At 31.4% G+C, this 18095-nt stretch overlaps 1 protein-coding gene and 1 long non-coding RNA gene across 2 annotated transcripts; one reads left to right on the forward strand and one right to left on the reverse strand.

The window, feature by feature from the left end:
• Positions 1–960: 960 nt before the first annotated feature.
• Positions 961–10411, reverse strand: LOC111911832 (uncharacterized). Its single transcript, XM_042897192.2, has 16 exons — positions 10264–10411; positions 9537–9578; positions 9311–9401; positions 8854–9001; positions 7470–7605; positions 5547–5901; positions 5243–5426; positions 5050–5151; positions 4095–4424; positions 3651–3734; positions 3407–3565; positions 2642–2725; positions 2399–2536; positions 2163–2275; positions 1556–1710; positions 961–1299 (listed from the first exon to the last, which is right to left on the reverse strand). Exons 2-16 carry the CDS (start codon positions 9571–9573, stop codon positions 1196–1198), a joined length of 2220 nt encoding a protein of 739 aa, XP_042753126.1. The 5' UTR covers positions 9574–9578; positions 10264–10411; the 3' UTR covers positions 961–1195.
• Positions 10412–16309: 5898 nt separating this feature from the next.
• Positions 16310–18087, forward strand: LOC111911862 (uncharacterized). Its single transcript, XR_002857008.3, has 2 exons — positions 16310–16723; positions 17372–18087. It is a non-coding gene; the product is annotated as an uncharacterized LOC111911862 (long non-coding RNA).
• The last annotated feature ends 8 nt before the right edge of the window (positions 18088–18095 follow it).

An 18095-nucleotide genomic window follows, 5' to 3' on the forward strand; every position in this document is an offset into this window, starting at 1 on the left:
CTAGAAAAGCATAAGAAAGAAGACATGGAATAGTACATAGTAAATTAGATCATATAATATATATTAATTTAAAGGTAATCTTCAAAAAAATCCAAATATTTTGGTTTATTGGTAATAAATAAAGAAAAAGCCCTAAAATTTTTATTAATTAATGAAAAAGCCCCAAAATTTGGATTAATTAACGAAAAAATACGAGATACCGGCTAAATCTGTGAAACCAGCCACGAAGGGTTAATCCGAAGTTTTAGCCGATAATATGTCCTTTTTGTAAACAAAATTTAATTTATGACTAAATCGTAAACTGACTTAAAACATTGGGACTTTTTCGCAGATTTCCCATTAAAAATGAAATTTTTTGGTCTCGAATTTTTGAATTTTACAAGTTGGTATCAGAGCCTTGGTTTGAAGGATTCGGACACACATTCGTGGGTGTCTTGACTCAAATCAAGGATTTGAAAGAAAAAAAATACTCACAAAACAAAAAAACTATTCACAAAGAACCAAAATTATGATCTCAGTTAATAAGATAATAAAAGAAGCTCAAATAAGTGAGTTTCAAGTGGTATTTTTAGGACAAATTAATTGCGGTCATTAATGAGGGACATGACTTTAATAGCTTGTTGAAACGATTTAACAAGAATCATTGACCGACTCATCAAGTATCAAACAAACGATAGTAAGGATTAATGTCATTCAACTCATTAAATGAAAAACAAATAAAACTTTATTATTTGGGCTTTTACTCATGCACATGCAAAATCAAGAAATTTTACAAGATTTCCACAAGGGTGAAACTTCAAAAGGTTAAAACAGCAAACCCACCAAAACAAAACGGAGAAGTATATAAACCGATATAAAAAGTCACAACTCACATAAGTATCAAAAATATTTTTAATAGATTTGACACTAAACATCAAAAACAAAAAAAAGACAAACAAAAACAAAATTCCATCCCCAATGTATGATTAATCAGTTTAAATTAAAACCATCAATATCAACAGGCCATACGGGCAAACCTCCCAAGAGCGCCCTAATTTCAATTATTATTTTTTTTCAAAAGTAAAGTTGGGCATAGGAGAATATTACAAGGTATATATGCATTTGTAGACAGGTTCTTTCCAAAGAGACTTACCTTGTACAAAAAAGGTAAAACTTTACCCATTTACAAAAATGTGTTGTGTGGTGTTAATTCTTTCTACACTACCTTTTTCACTAACCTTCTAAGCCTTTTTTTCACAGGCCAATTAGGTACTGCATCTTCATCATTACCCACCCTTGCTTCACATCCATTACCACCACCTAAAAATGTTCATAAATTATAGAGTTAAATGCAAGAAATAACAACCTACTTTCATTCCTTTGTTAATTACAGCATCCAACTTTCATTTTTTTCCTATTACAACATTGTACTTTGAAAACTCTACCAAACTATAGAAGCATGCAATCTTCATTGATATAACTCAATAGATCTTTTAAAAGTATAATATTTATAGTAGGATGCTATAATAAATACCCAAATGAAAGTATGTTGCTATAACTGGATAGTGAATGTTACCTTTATTTGGCGATTTTTTGGCCTTATTGTTCTTTTGTGATGAATTCTCACTGCAATTATATCCGGATCTTTGAGAGGATATTGTGATAACTCCTTGTTCTAATTTTTGTTCTGGCATCTCACATTTCCCATTGACCGGCTTCATATAGCAAAACCTTTTAAAGAATTTCACAAGATGAAAATGTTAAATTATAAATAAATAGAAATATAAAGACAAAGAATTATACATGGAAGATGTTTGCACAAATGTAAAATCTCTATAAAGATCAATATTGTACACACTTGTACTATTGTTAGAGAAAATTACAAATTTGGTCCTTGGGTATGGCTGGTTTTTTTTACAATTTTGGTATTAAAAAGTTTTCTTTTTCAAGTTTGGTCCTAATTTATGGTTTTTGTAACATTTTTTGTCATGTTCAAGTAAAATGACTATCTTTTGGACCAAAAATAGTCATTTGACTTTTCATAGAGACCAAAAACGTTACGAGAACCTCAAATAAGGCCCAAGATTGCAAGAGAACTTACTGGGACCAAAATTGCAATATCTGGCTACACTCAAGGACCAAACATGTAATTTATTCATATTAAAAAGTGGAATGCAAAATACCATTCTTGAGGAAGTGTTTTGCTATCAAAGTCAGCATCCAACATTCTCCATTTCCTACATTTGTTGCACTGCACCCATTCATGATCTGGTTTATGCCTTGGCCCACTTTTTATCTACAGATAGATAGATATAAACAACAAAACCAAGATTTTCAAAACCATTGAGATACCAAATAAATATTGTTAGTTTTAACCAAGACACTACAAAGTCAATGAGTAAAAAAAGTAGGAAATTACCACATGAACTTTGTCAATAATGTTATCTAAGTAGTCATCTGCCTTTTTACTAAGCCAATCTTCAAGAAGAGCATAAGGCTCACAATCCACAAATCCTTGTTTGTTGTTATGCACCCAAACACGACCACTACCATCATCCTTCATAATTTCATAAAAACAATCCCCAAACAAACTATATATAATAACATTTTTCAAAATAAAAAGATTCAAATTTGAAATGTTAAAGCATAGAAGAGCATATACCATGACACTGGTGACATCTATGACTCCAATAATCCCATGACTCTTTTCTCCATTATGAATCATGCTCCCAACTCTTTTGTAAGCCTGTACAAATCACTAAAAACTTAGCATAAAGTTTTGGGATCAAATTAAAAAGTTGAGAATCAACTTGAGCATAAATTTTATCTTGTGAGTTCTGTTTATATTAGAAACTGAAAAAAGATCCACCAAATGATCTAAAAGCTGTCATATGTTATTTGTATCTTGTGGGCCCCTTTTATGTTAGAACTAGAAAGAAAACCCACAACATGGTAAAAAAAAAAAGTCATTTATCATTTTCATATTGCTGGTTTCTGTTTTATATTAGGAATGAAAACAGTTATGCAGATAAACTTTGAAGAAATTATAGGCTGAGATTTATCATTTTAATCTTGGAAGCCTTGTTTTATTTTAGATATTAAAACAGGGACAACAAATTAATAAATTGATGTGGTTAAACGCACAGAATAGCAACTTAGTTTCATTGATTTTCATTAAAGCATCCAACATGCATTTCTTCCTATCACGAACATTAAGACTTTTAAACATAGCAATGTTATCCACTACAAAGCAATTTGCACTACAATGCTATAACTGGGTGTAGTGACAGAAAGAAAGGAATGCATGATCAATTTATCCCCAAATCATAAGAAACTTATCATTTCAACTAAAGTAAGAATGGAACAAAATTTGGAAAATAATAAACAAACTGAAAAAATGAAAATAGTAAAGAAGATGAAAACACACCTCAATCAACCTCCCATGCCAATATAAAAAAATTCCACAATTACCCTGCTCCAAATCCAACTGAGATTGTCCAAGAATCAGCTCAACTGGTTTTCCAGCTACAGAACCACTTTCTATGCTTGTCTTGTGTAGAAATCTTGCTAAAGGCCTGCTTTTAACCTGTTGCAAGTTTCAAACTTCAAAATGGTATCGATTGCTTCATAAAAATAAAAAAATAAAAAGCAACAAGAACTCCAAAATGTACCAGTGACCCTTGAACATTGATCTTCATTCGTGGATCTAAGAAGATGACTTCTAAATAAGATCTGAGAGAATAGTCTAATGGAACCTGAAAACCATGAAACACATCATACATACAGTTATAACTTGTATGTCTTAGAAATCAAAGCAAGAAATAGCAACATACTTCCATTGATTTGTTTATTATATCAATTTTGACAAATCTACCCAACTTTACAAATAACTGTGTAGATTTTTTCAAAATGTCCTGATAAGGAAAAAATGCTATAACTGATTATTAATATCTTAAAGAACAATGCCTTAATAAGAAAAAGAGTGAAAGTATGATGCTTTAAGAGAAAGAAATGAAAGTAAGATGCTATAATAAACAAACAAATGAAAGTACATTGCTATTTCTTGCATTTAGTAATAGTTAAATAGAAAAGTCATGGATGATTAAAATTCAAACCTCTCGAGTCATTTGGCCAAGGCGAGAGCGGGGCCTACGTGAACGAATAAATATGTCACCTTGATGAAAAGAACTTCCACCACTCATCCCATTCACCCATTCTAAAGAATATTTCGATCCCCATTCATCCAAATTCCATATGTATATTTGAGTCCCAGATCCTTTTTTTTGAAACAAGCCTGCTTTTTCGCCAATAAAATATTTGTTAAATGGCGAAAATTCCATTATGGCTTTCAGATTGGCCTTTGATAGAGCTTCAGTCTGGATATTTGTATCAAGTTCCATATATTGTCCTTTCCTTGAATAGGTTACAATTGGGATCTCTATAATCTGTTGCAAGAAAGTCAGATAACAAAATATGTAAATATGACTAATACAATACTAAGTCAGTCCTCAGCAGACTAAAATTGCAATTATTCCTGATTGCTTCTTGCATGTGGAAAAGACATTAATGCCCTTCTAATCTTTGTTTTCAAAGATAGGGCCTAGAAAGCTTGTTCAAGCTTGTCTTGGACTAATGTCATAATGGACAAATTGCCATACCGAAATGAGTGGAACCATATGGGACAGAGGCTTCAATAACTCCATGCAAAAGACATAAATGCCCTTGTCAATTCTAATCCTCATCATCAAAACATAAAATTAGCCCACCCTAAAAAGTTAGTCCATTCCTGTCTAAGACTGATGTCAATGGATAAATAATGCTATTTTTCCCACACCCAAAAAAGTGGGCTAAGAGTCGCTCTTGATCACTTGTATGTGTAAAAGACATGAATGCCCTTCTCATCCTTTTCACTGAAAATAGCCTCCAACAATGGCCAGAAATGCTTTCTTTTTGCTACACCCAGAAAAAGGTATTACAAGGTGGGACAAAGTCTCGCCTCAGTCTCTAGTGTGTGCAAAAGACATAAATGTCCTTCTCATGATCATTAATTCCAAGAAGGGAATTACATACATCTTTTCCTTCATTTAGTGATTGTGAAAGAAAAGCAATTGATCTGGAGTTTGTCGTCTGTGTAAGAACCAATGCATCCTTACCAAGTCTCATTGTTCCAGTCTGAAACAAAACAATACAAGTGAAAGGGTTAAATGCAAGAAATAGCATTTCACTCTTTCATTTTCATAAAAATTAATGAAGGAAGAAATACCTTAAATCCAACACCATATCTTCCTATATAATTTGGATCATCAGTATCAGGTTGCTTCCGACCAAATGATACCATTTTCATAATCTCCTCATGACTCATTCCATTTCCATCATCTACAACTGCCAGCATTGGAATTTCTTTGCCAGCAATGCTTGAATATATCATGTCAATTGAAATATCCAACCTGATAATACAATGTTGTTATAGAAAGAAATGAAAATAAGAGAAATGGTTATCTGAAAGAAAACAAAAAGATACACAATGTTACAATGTGATAGCCAAAAGGATGATATGAAAGGCTTACATTGTTGCTTTGGCATCTCTTGAATTATCAACAAATTCAGCAATGGCACCAAAGATCCAGTCAGAATGGGTTTGACCAAGTGTTTTCAAGTAGCTTGGATGGGCAGACACGTAATTTTTCCCAGGATCAGGAACATTTTGCAATGTTGCACTCATTCCAGATCTGCTACAAGTTTCATCTCTCGACTGAGAAGCTTTGATATTTCCAAGAGTTTGACCAGAGGTACAATCAGGAGAGCCTTCATTGTCAATTTTGATATCAGGAGGGTCTTTATTGTAAAATTTGCAACCACAAGGGTCTTGTTTGTCAATTTTGTGATTAGCCAACCCATACCCATCATTTTCACTCTTGAGCTCTGTGCAGAAACAAGGCAAAAAAAGGAAATGAAAAACTAACCAAATCAAAATCCATATTTTCACCAATTATGGTGATAATGATGATGAGATTGTTCTAGCCTGATCATGATTATGCATATGTTTTCTTTATACATATTCTATGCAACCTCCTTTCATCTCATCCTTACACCTATCCTTTCCCTTTCTTGCGATGATAAGACCTTCCAAGGCTTGGGTTGACTAAAATGGGTTCCACTTTTGGGCTCAATGGGGTCTATCAAAAGGGATTGTTCTCTATCAATGTTGGATGGACAAGACAAAGGCCACCATTTCTTTCCCATAGATGATTTATCAAGAGTTTTATCAGATAATGTTATGCTAAGAATCCACGTACTCCTTGGGTTTTTTTGGAATGAGCCACTCTTTGATCGCAACGATGTTCTAAGGGTCCATAGAGAGGTTGTGTTTGTTGATGATGCGACCAAGTATTCCACAAATTGAATGCCAAATCTTCTTGTTGATTACTAACCGGTGCGTTTTAAGGACTTGGGTAAGTAGGTGAAGGTGGGATGACCAAAAGTTTTTGTATACAAGGATATCATCAAAAAAGATGGGGACAAATTTGCAAAGTAATGAACGAAACACCTCATGCATTAATGATTGGAAAGCTTATAGGAAATTTGTTTGTTAGCCCGCAAGGCATAACTAGGAATTCATAATGTTCGTTTTTGGGATTGAAAAGCATTTTTGTTAGCCACAATTTCACTCATTCTTGCTTTGATGGAACCCTGACGTTTAGATTGATCTTTGAAATATACACGGAGACATGAAATTCGTCTAACAATTCTTCAATGACGGGGATCGGGGATTGTTACCTAGTCCGTTCTCTATAAAGTCTATTCTCTATAATCAAATACATAAACACCAAGTGAAGTCTTTCTTTTTAACAAGGATAATAGGACTTAAGAATGCGCCTTAACTAATGCTAATTATCCCACTTGCGAGCATTTCATCCCGTGGGTTCTAATTTCATCCTTCTATAAATGGGGTACCAATATGGTTGAACACAACTAGAGCCATAGCCTTCATGGAGGTTAATTGTGTGTTAGATTGTTCTAGGTGGTGGTATGCCTTAAGCTTGAGGAGACTAGAAAAGTGAGGTGGATTGGTGTAAGATGGTATCCAATTCCGCTTGATGAGAAGGTTGTATAGTGTTGTTTTCCAAGTAACGCAAGGATGATGTCTAATGAACCCTATCCATAAACTAGGGCATCTACTTGGCAAGAATAGAATCCTAGTGTTATTGGAATTCCCCAGAGGAAGTACAAAGATAGTGTGAGGTAAGACATGAATGAGTTGACTTTTTCCTGAGGACATGTCCAATAGAAGGATTTAAAGGCTTGTAGTCAAGGATGTAGAGGCTTATAGCCAGTGTAGTGTAGTAAAGGTCCTAATTTCATTTCATATGTTTTTGTTTTGATGTTTTCCTTTTTATACATACATATGTGTGCATATAAATAAAGTGATGATGATAGATATAGACAATTGACATAATATACATAAAGTATACAAAGAAGGGACAACTAACCCAATTTGATATGGTTATGGCTTCTAGGAATAGTATCTTCATGCATAATATACATCACGATAGCATACCCATATTCTTCATCACGGAAGGAAGGAAGAATGTACAACTTACCATTTTCAATTCTTGCAAAAGCCGCCTTCAAAAGCATTATATGTCAGTAAGTACGTGACAAAAGAAAGAAAATAAATATCTTTTTACTACTTATTTTATGACTAAAATGCCCCCCTTAAGGAATAAATCTAACATGTGGGTTAAAAACAAAGTCATTGAAAAGGTAAATTCGGATAAAAGAACATACCAAATACAAAAACATACCAAATACAAAACATTGTAGTTATTTGTAATACAAGGAGTACTTAAAATGTCACATAACGTGCCAAGTCTAAAAAATTCCAAAATTGACCTTTTATGCATGTTCTCTACGAATTACTATATTAACCTCTATGCATGTCATGTCAACAATATATAAAGTGCTTTTCTTATAAGCTTTATAGCAAATAAAATCTAGCTTTAAAAGTCCAATAACTATCACTTCAATTTGTAAAAAATATATATAAGAATAAATTACAATGGAATGAGTTTTAAAATAAAAATCCAAGGAGATTTTAAATTTGAAAGATATAGTCAATGTTGCAAAACTCACTAGACACTACTTGGTCAGTCAACCTAAAAGTAGTAGTATTCCAGGAGTACTCGACAAAGGGTAAATTGTAAAGCAACTAATTTTAAGGAAACTATATCTATCACAAATATCATAAGCCGGTTGTGAATTTTAACCCTTTGACAAACTTTGACTAAGTTCCCCCTAGACCAATCTGATCTAAGTTTAACCAATCCGAGTAATTTGACTTAGTTTTAACAAACCTCCTCGATCAATGCCCAAGTTCCAAGTAGGCTCCGAGTACTCACAGCCAAGTAGGTTGCATTTTGCAACATGGATATAGTAAGACCATTAAAGATGGAACATAAATATAATTTTCTAACTTTAGTATTTTTACAAAAATAACAAAATAGATACTATAAAACAACTACAATATCTTATAGAAGACAATCATGACTAACAAGTTCCAAACATAGAAAGGATAGATTGAAGTCCTAATGGAAGAAATCTTGAAAGAAAATAACAATAACCCACAAGAAAAGTAAAAGATTAAAAGCCAATATATATCACCTATCACGTTATTAAATCATAATGACAATTAACCTTGGAAGGATTTTATATAACGTTTAAGAGAAAACAAATAATACACAAAAGGGAAGTTTTTTCATCATCAACATATAGTATGGTCTTCAATTGTTGATAGGTGAGAAAAAACATCTATGTGGGCAAGTATCGTTAACATTCCATAAATGCACAAAATAAACAATAATTGCAAGTCCTCACCTTTTTATATTGTTTCAAGAATCGCATGAACTTACACCACTCTTCCTTTTGATGCTTATCCTCGCCAACTGGGTGAATACGAGTGCTATATAATCCGGAAGGAAGATACTCTTGCTTTATAAAATCACTAATATCCCAATTCCTATTACTGCAAAAAATTCAATAGTCATTAACCAATAAAAATACAAGTACATGGGTATCACCATCTAGTTATATTAAGGTTTCTATAAAAAAATCTTTAAACGATTAAATAACCCTTTGGCAAAGGTTGCAACTTTTACTCGTTTATCTAAAATGGATCAATTTCGAATTATAATTTATTTCCCTTGGTAAAAAAAATTAAATAAATGGCTAAAAATGAAACTGATCAAATAGGTCAAATGTCACCAGAAATATAAAGGTTTAAAAAAATGTAGTTTGGCCAAGACAAAATAGAAGTGATAAGAGTGATAAATACATTGCTATGGATGGTTTTGAGCATTTGACTCGACAAATGATTTTTGCATCCTTCTTTAGCATAACATAACATTGAAAACCATCCATAGAGTCTGCAAAATGAATGAATTGTTAGACACAATACTAGATCTTGAAACATGTAACAACACCATGTACATATTACATAGTATAATAACAATAATTCATGTTCAATCAATAGCATAAGTAGAAACAAATAATATGCTCACTATTATGTTGTGGCTCGTGTACCAAATCTGCCATCATGAAAGCTGCAACATAGTAATTGAATAGGTCAAATATATGAGAATAGCATTTTAAGTTTTGAACTATTGTAATAATAATGATATAAATATATGAAAGTAAAACCACAATAAAAAAATATATGAAAGTAAAACAAAAGAAAACCATCCATTGTTGGGCTACTTTCGAGAGAACCCCTTTTTTATAGAAAAATCTACCCCTCTCTCGTTTATTAGTTTTTTTTTTTTTTTTTTTTTTTTTTTTTTTTGGGGGGGGGGGGGGGTTAAGTTACCCGCATCGCGAACTGTAAGACAGAATACAATTAAAAACCCTAATCCAAAAATAAAACCTAAACTCAGAATCAACACTTCCGCCAACTAGCAAAACCCACAATCCAAAATTTATGAACAATGAAGCTATCAACAATCCATTCCAACCTCGCTATGTTGATTATGTGCCGTGTTTTAATCTACTTTCAAAAAAAATAAACCATAATCTGCAAGTAGGATCGAAGTTGAAATTTTTACCAAAATAAGAGTGATACAGGATTCATAGAGGAACAACGAGACGTACATTGCGTGCAAAACCCTCGCAAAACTTACAGAGTTGAGTACTACACCATTAACGGATAAATGACATGCATAAATGTATTATATATTGATCAGAGTAAAACCGTCGCATATCGCATAAAACAGAGTATGTGAGTGTGTTTACCGTAGACTTCAAAAACGAAATGGTAATGGCGTCAAAGTCCAGTAACGTCAATACAAAATCTAACGGAAGAAGCGAAGGAACAGACACCGGCGTCAGAATGGCAAGCAACGGCTGAAATGTAGCGAAAACCGATAACTACCATTGGTAGCAAGGAGGAGGAGGAGGTCCAGTAAGAAGGTGGAGTGACTAGAGGGCATATATATAGCATGCGCATAACAGGCGGCGAGTAGACAGCCCCACTATTTTATTTTATATAAAAGTGACCTTGTAACTTGCAGAAATTACGGAAATGCCAGTCAACTTTCTTTCAATGGTAACATATTAATGAGGGTAAATTAAAAGGAAATAAATGATAAGGTGGACATGTTGTTTGTTACTTTAGCATGAGATATATGCACACTAGACACTACCATACTCTTCTCATATGCAAGGTTTTACAACTTAGAATGGAAATTGTTGTGGCTTGTCATTAGATGACAAAGTAAACTTATTTTGAATAAAATGGAATCAAATTATTGTTTTGAAAATAAATTAACAAATGTTTTATGTATAATAAAGATAAGTGAGTGTGTATATTATTAAAAAAATGAGATGAAAATGTTTAATACTATGTTTAGTGTTTACTATCAAATAACAATATCTATAAGTGTACGAATAACATCAACTTTTACATTTTGAAAGCACAAACACATACTTGAAAGAGCTTGGGCTCTTTATTTTCAATCTTGATTATAAATAGCTTATTAGGAAGAGGTTTTTAGGACGACTGTGTTTCTTATTGTTAAAGGTACTTGACAATCTAACACCTTTTGAAGCATTACACGAGTTTAAACTTGATATGCTTTATTTAAAAACATTTTGATGTTTATGCTTTATCGCTACTTCATCTGTGTGGGTAGAGACAAGTTCATGCCTCGTTCTACTCCCTGCGTATTCAAAGGTTACCCTTTTCGTGTAAAAGCTTATAAAGTCGTGAATCTTGTAGATTTTTGTATCAAGGGATATCAAGTTTTTTGAAGATATATCCCATTGCACAATTCAAACCTCTTGATATTTCCCCTCATTATCATTATTATATTACACTTTATCATTCTTACATTCCACTTAACTCAAGACATCAACATTCAGATTTCTTATTCGCATACTGATCATCTAGCTTCTTTACATCCCCCATAACATCTTCAAGGTGCCTTTAAGAAAAAATGACATAATCAGAAATCCTAAAGGCACCTCAAGGTACCTTTAGGCAGAGTCGGTCATGGACCGCCCTAGACAGTCTATGCCGGTAAAAAGTCAGATTGTCAAAAAAAAAATTAAAAATCCCCGATTAGTCAATTTTATATGACTAAAACTTTTAAAAATATCACTAATTGATCTAAAAATTATTATATATGATGATCTAAATATTTAGACGACTTAATATGCCAAAGTTTATGGTTATTTACTTATTTTGTTAAAATAGAGGTAATATTTAATTTTTAAAAAATAAATTCTATTAAAATTAAGGGTCTTTGTCTAGACGCAGATTAATCATCGCGTAGACCAATTAGTCTCTTGATCTCAGTCGACCTTCAGACCACCGTCAAGCGACTTTTACAACCTTGATCATGAGCGACTAAACACATCGAAATCGGTTGTCATTTTGTCAAGGAGAAAATTCAAAGTGGTTAATTATCTTTCACGTGTGTCCTACTGCTTACCAATTGCCTTATGACTAAAGCAAGTTGTGTCCAATATGGGGTTATACTCCCATCCACTAGATTAAAGGGGTATGTTAGACACAAGTTATTTACCAAAGGTAGTTTAGTCTTTTCTATTTCTTCTTGTGTATGTTATTAATTAGCTTAATTGCAAGGGGTATTTTAGTCTTTTGATTGTAAAAGTTATTTAGGATAGTTGCTAGCTTAGTTTTTTACTTATCATTATATCATTTCATTATATACTTATAAAGGAAGCATTTTTTTTTTCACCACGTTCATTTGAAACTCCCATGATTTTTCAGTTTATTTCTAACAATGATTATAAGTTAGTTAAATAAATACAAACCTAAAGTGTACTCATATATAAACTAAATTTCAATATTAAAAAAATATATTTACTTCTACTTATAAAGTTATGTTTTTTAACTTTTAACATATTATACTTAATTTATTAGTTTTAATATATTGTTGGATGTAAACTATTATCATTTTAAAACTACAACTTTTGAACAATTTATATAAAATACTTAAATTATTAATTTAAATATAACATTAAAGGGTTAACTAAAATATAAATTTTAGTTTAACTTAAACAACACAAATAATATTTTGTAAACAGTTAAAAGTGATAAATTGTGGTGTCTTTCTAATAATGATTGCAAGTTGGCTAATAAGGTTAAATAAATATCAAACCTAAAGTGTAATCATAAATAAACTAAATTTCAATTTTAAAAGATTATCTTTTACTTCTACTTATAAAGTTATGTCTTTAACTTTTAATATATTATACTTAATTTATTAGATTTAATATGTTGTTGTATGTAAACCATTATCAGTTTAAAACTACAACTTTTGAAAAGTTTGGCCAAAATACTTAAATTGTTAATTTAAATATAACATTATAGTGTCAACTTAAATATAAATTTCAATTCCACTTAAAAAACCCAAAGAATATTTTGTGAATAGTTAAAAGTGATAAATTGTAGTGCTAAATGCAAAAACTAAAATGTAATCTCAATTTAACTAAAATATTTCCTGAATATATATTTTTATAATCATTAAAAGTTTTCAAATAAGTAGTTTAAAATAACTTACAATAACAATAGTTAAAAATAACTTTATATAAATGATTATAGTGATACCTTTAAAATCAAAAAGTAATGTTTGATGTTTTAAATAATTATAAAGATAAAAATCAAAACATCATGCAAATAAATTTTAAAAAATTAATTAATAATTACAACAACTATAAATAACATTAAACCTTGTATTATATTTAATATTATTAATGAGTAACCTACATGTAGAAGTCATTCAAACGATTAAGATTATGCAGTTATAATAAATGTATATATTATCATATAATTCAGAATAATCAATATATTATATTAATTTTGTATACGAATTATTATATCAAATTTAACAACAACGTTACTGTTAATTAATGAGTAATTCGCGGATAGAAGTCATTCAAAAGATTGAGATTATGTAATTATAATAGATGTATATATTATCATGTAATTCAGAATAATCAATATATTATATTAATTTGGCATACAAATTATTATACCAAATTTAACAACAACGTTATTGTTATATTTAAAAAAACATATATTTGTAAAGATTTCAACTATATAAGTGTTAATGTGTTGTTGTGTAGGCATTCACATAGTCTATGTATATAAACGATGCTTGTATAGATTGAGAAGCTAATTTTATCAAATCAATATGAAAATTCCCCAATTTGTTCTTCTCTTATCTCAAATTACATGTTGACAAGCTACTCCAAGGTAATTGCACAAGCATTATGTTTTAACAGTGTTAGTTATAATTAAAAACTTTAAATACAACATTTAAACTTTAAAAGATCAATTATATTAAAAATATTTAAGAAAAAGAATTTCAATAATATATTTTGCCAACCATAAAAACAATTTATATCATTTTATCTAGGGGCATGAGAAAAAACCAAAATCGAATAACCGAATCAAACGAAATCTTATTTGGATAATTTGGTTTGGTTAATCCAATAATGATATCTTATTCAGTTTGGTTTTGATTAAATTTTTATTGTTTTGGTTAAATCGAAAAAACTTAATAAGCTATTTAATTAAAGTATATTTTTATATTTTATTTTCTACTAGTTGTGAGACCCATGTATTACATGGTTAATTTAAAAAAAAAAGTTAAATATAAAAGTCAAAATATTTGAGAAATTTGAATTTATAAGAAAATAAGAAAAATAATGAATTATTATAAGAGAAATTAAATATTCTCGTACTTTTTGTTCCTACATATCCTCCTACCCAATGAAATGATGATATGTGTAATATTTAATGCTCATTTAATGAGATTTAATGATATTTTAGGATACTAACAGGACACATGTCATCATTTAAATGAGTATGAGGATTGGTATGATTAAAAGGTAGGAGGATATTTAATTTCTCTTATTATAATATACATGTTTTTTTATCTTTTAAATTTAAACAAATAATTTAAATAAATAAACAAAATAAACTAATGGATTTTAATTTTAAAAATTTTGAAATTAAAAGGTAAGTTGATTAATGAAATTGATATCTATTTATTACCACATTTATTACAATTATTAAATTAAAATATTATGTAGAATTAATAAAATAGATTTTACTCGTAAAATGATATGGAAAAAAATTAATTCAAAATAAACATAAAATAACATTTTACAAATTGAATGAAAATATGACAAATGACAAAAAAAAAATCATTTATTAGAAATGATAAATTAATATATTATATTTAAAATATAAATTGGTTACTAAAAAATATTTATAACTCTTTATTTAAATATAAACCATTAAATCTATATTTTGTGTGATTGTGTTATATTTATCTTAGGGTAAATTACACCAATCGTCCCTCGTGCACATGTCAGAAAGCACGTTTAGTCCCTATTTTCAAAAATTAACTCAGACTGTCCCTGAGTTTCTTTTTTCTTACATGCTTGGTCCCTATTGACATGAAATGACTATTTTACCATTAGTAACTTCTTTTTCATTTTCTTTTATTTATTTATCAATTTTAAATTTAAAAAATAAAAAAAATAAATCAAATATCCCCTCTCGCGTTCCATTTCCCCATCTCTGTAACAAGGTTCTCCATAAATAACCCAGCACCCCCTATCACCGCCTACACCTCCGACACCATCACCTGTCACTGTCATCTCCTCCGGCACCACCACCTATCAACATTATCTCCTCCGGCACAACCATATATCACCTCTAATACCTCCTCCAACTAAAACATAATCTAAAAACTTTACACCTGTCGAAAATTGATATAAATATAGGTGAAGAAAGAGATCAGTCTTAGCATCATCGATCTCGAAACCCTAGCCAATGGAGATCGATGGCGGCATACAAGTGAATGAGATCCATGGTTTCATGCATCGATTTGAAATCCTAAGAGGAAGTGGTGATGGTGTTACTGAAAGCTAGATATGTCACCACCTTTCATTTGCACTTCCGGCGACGCCTAAAGCACCACCCTTCATCTGCACTCCGGCTAAACCCTTCTTCTCCGCACCACTGTCACTGTGTTCTCCTTCACCCTCACCGACAGAAAAGGAAGAACAAATCTGCTATTTTCCGCCTTCATCTTCGATTTTAAACCCGAGTTCCACATCCATCTTAGTTCCAAACCTTAGGACTGATGTACGTTCCGCCGGAATATTACCTGAGGTTTTTGTGTCGAATTTGATAGGGAGTAGCAAATTTACAAAGGGGTTGTGAGGGACCGATCAGTTGTGGAAGTGTGTGAGTGTGAAGAGTTGCAAGGTTGAGGAATGTAAGTTTCCGGTGGTGCTGCAGTCTCCCTGTGGTGGATCAAGCCGTGGTGGTGTTGATTTTCATTAATGGTGGTGATTAAGTGCTCATCAAACAATAAACAGGGAGAGAGGGTTCACTGGAGATGGTGATGGACGCAGAGAGGGTTCATCGGGGAGATTATCCACCGGCAGTGGCTTAAGGATGAATGGCTGTAGGGTTTTTTTGAAAACTTTAGAGAAGAAAGACAGGAACGGGAAGGTGGGTTGGGTGGGGAGGTGGGGTTGGAGATGAAGTAGGACCATAATTTTTTTCTTTTTATTTTTTAATTAATAATAATAACAATAACATAAAATTAATTAAAAAAGAAATACATAAAGGGCATTATGGTCATTTCAAATATGGCACGGACTAAAATCACAATAAAATCGCATATTAAGGATGAAGCATACACATTTAAAACAAACGAGTAACGATACAGGTTAATTTTTAAAAATAAAGACTAAATGTGTTTTTCGACACCCGGACAAGGGACAAAAGTGTAATTTACCAAATAATCTTATATATCAGCTACTATCCAAACGACCAAACGTCAATTGAGTTCCCATTTGACCTTCGTCCTGTCTTTTCTCTTCCTGAAACACTCAAGTCACCATACTGAAATCTGAATGACTAAATATGTACGCTATGTCGACTCTAGCCATTCCATGTCTTCTTCTCCATACCCTCCGTACTAGCCTGACACAGCCAGCCAATTCCATGATTGACAGCTTGAGGGCTAGGGTTTACGTTTCCGATCTCCCTACACACTTTCAAAATTTCACTTTAGAGTTTCATCGCAGTGTAGGAATCACCGAGTGAGGGTAGGGTTTACAACCACAAGCGCAAGTGGAACGCAGAGATATCTTGATTTTGGCTTTCCTGATTTTATCTTCCAGACTTTCACTTCAGAAGGTAAACCTTGTCTATTTGTAAATTGATTTTTGTTTGTTCTGGATGTCCAGATTCCGTGATTTCATTCGTTATCAATTAAAACTTATAATCTTAGGGTGTTTGGCTTAGCTTTTTGCTTTTCACAACCAAAAGTCCTTTTTTAAAAGAAAAAAAAACAAAAAGATGTTTGACAAACTAATAACTTTTGGAGTTTTAATACAAGAAAAAACAATTTTTTGGAAAAGTCAGGAAATCCCCTGACTTTTTGTAATTTTTTGGAAAAGTTCTTTTGAGCTTTTAAAAGCTAAGCAAAACACCCGTTAACATTATTAACTTTGATTGTAGAATTAGAGAAATGTAGTATTTCTAAAAACATCAAAAATATGGGAACGAAAGTACAAACTTGTAATGCATAAGGTATATACTTAAAACTACTATTTAATGTTTTGGGCTTTTGGCATCTCTAATTTGTTTTTTATGATATTTTTGACAGTATATTTGCTGCTGTTTTATTCTGTTTTTGACAGCATAAATATTGCAGTTTTTTTTGTTGTTTGACAGATATTGCAGTTTTTTACTGCATCAGTATTGCAATTCTTTTTGCTGTTTTGACATGGTTTTAGTTGTTTTTAACTACTAATTTTGTTATTATTATTTTTTTTTTTGTAGAATTGCAATTTTTTGTCATGAAGCTCACTGCCATGAGACTCGGAAGTTTTTTGGGTCATCAAAAGCTCTTGTATTGAAATGAAGAAAAGTTGCACCTTATTTTTTTTTTTTGGTTTGTTTTTGTTTTGATCCTTTGTGAAAGAATTTCTTGCAATTTGATCAATTCGATAGAGGTCGTTCATCAATTTCACAAATAACCGATAATTATTCAGATACGTTTTGAGCCAATTTCACAAATCAGAGGAGAACATGTCGTGTTATAATGTAGAAGAGAAGCAAGAATGATTCTAAAGTAATTACAGTCGAATTAAATTAGGGTTCGTGATGATGTATCTGTGGGGATGAAAGGACAGCAGGAGATCACTTTGAATAGTGATTTTTTTTTTCCAATTTGACATCAGTTGGCGTTGAAGTTGAAGTAAGTTGTTGATCGCTGTGGGTAATGTAATTGACTTCTACTTCTTCTTGTGGAGGAAGCAAATACACAACAGATGGAGATTTGGAGGATGTATTCGTCTATTGTATTTCCTTTAGCCAGACAATTGATTCGAAGAATGTTTGAGTCGACATTATTTTTCTAGAATGAATCGTTTAGTATTGGTTTCCGTGGAGGAAATAAAACCCCATGATTTTGTTGTAGAAGCCACCGGTTACTAAAGTTGAATGTAAATAACTAAATAAGTATATATGATATTCACATACACATAATTATGTTCTGCTTAAT

The sequence above is a fragment of the Lactuca sativa genome, chromosome 8, assembly GCF_002870075.4.
Source record: "Lactuca sativa cultivar Salinas chromosome 8, Lsat_Salinas_v11, whole genome shotgun sequence".
In the NCBI taxonomy this organism is placed as follows: domain Eukaryota; kingdom Viridiplantae; phylum Streptophyta; class Magnoliopsida; order Asterales; family Asteraceae; genus Lactuca; species Lactuca sativa.

Coding starts and splice junctions, on each gene's coding strand:
- LOC111911832 (XM_042897192.2), bottom strand. CDS start 9,573: ATGATGGCAGATTTGGTACACGAGCCACAACATAATA. Junction 9,402..9,536: donor ACACGAGCCACAACATAATA/GTGAGCATATTA, acceptor TTCATTTTGCAG/ACTCTATGGATGGTTTTCAA. Junction 7,606..8,853: donor TCTTGAAACAATATAAAAAG/GTGAGGACTTGC, acceptor ATGCTTTTGAAG/GCGGCTTTTGCAAGAATTGA.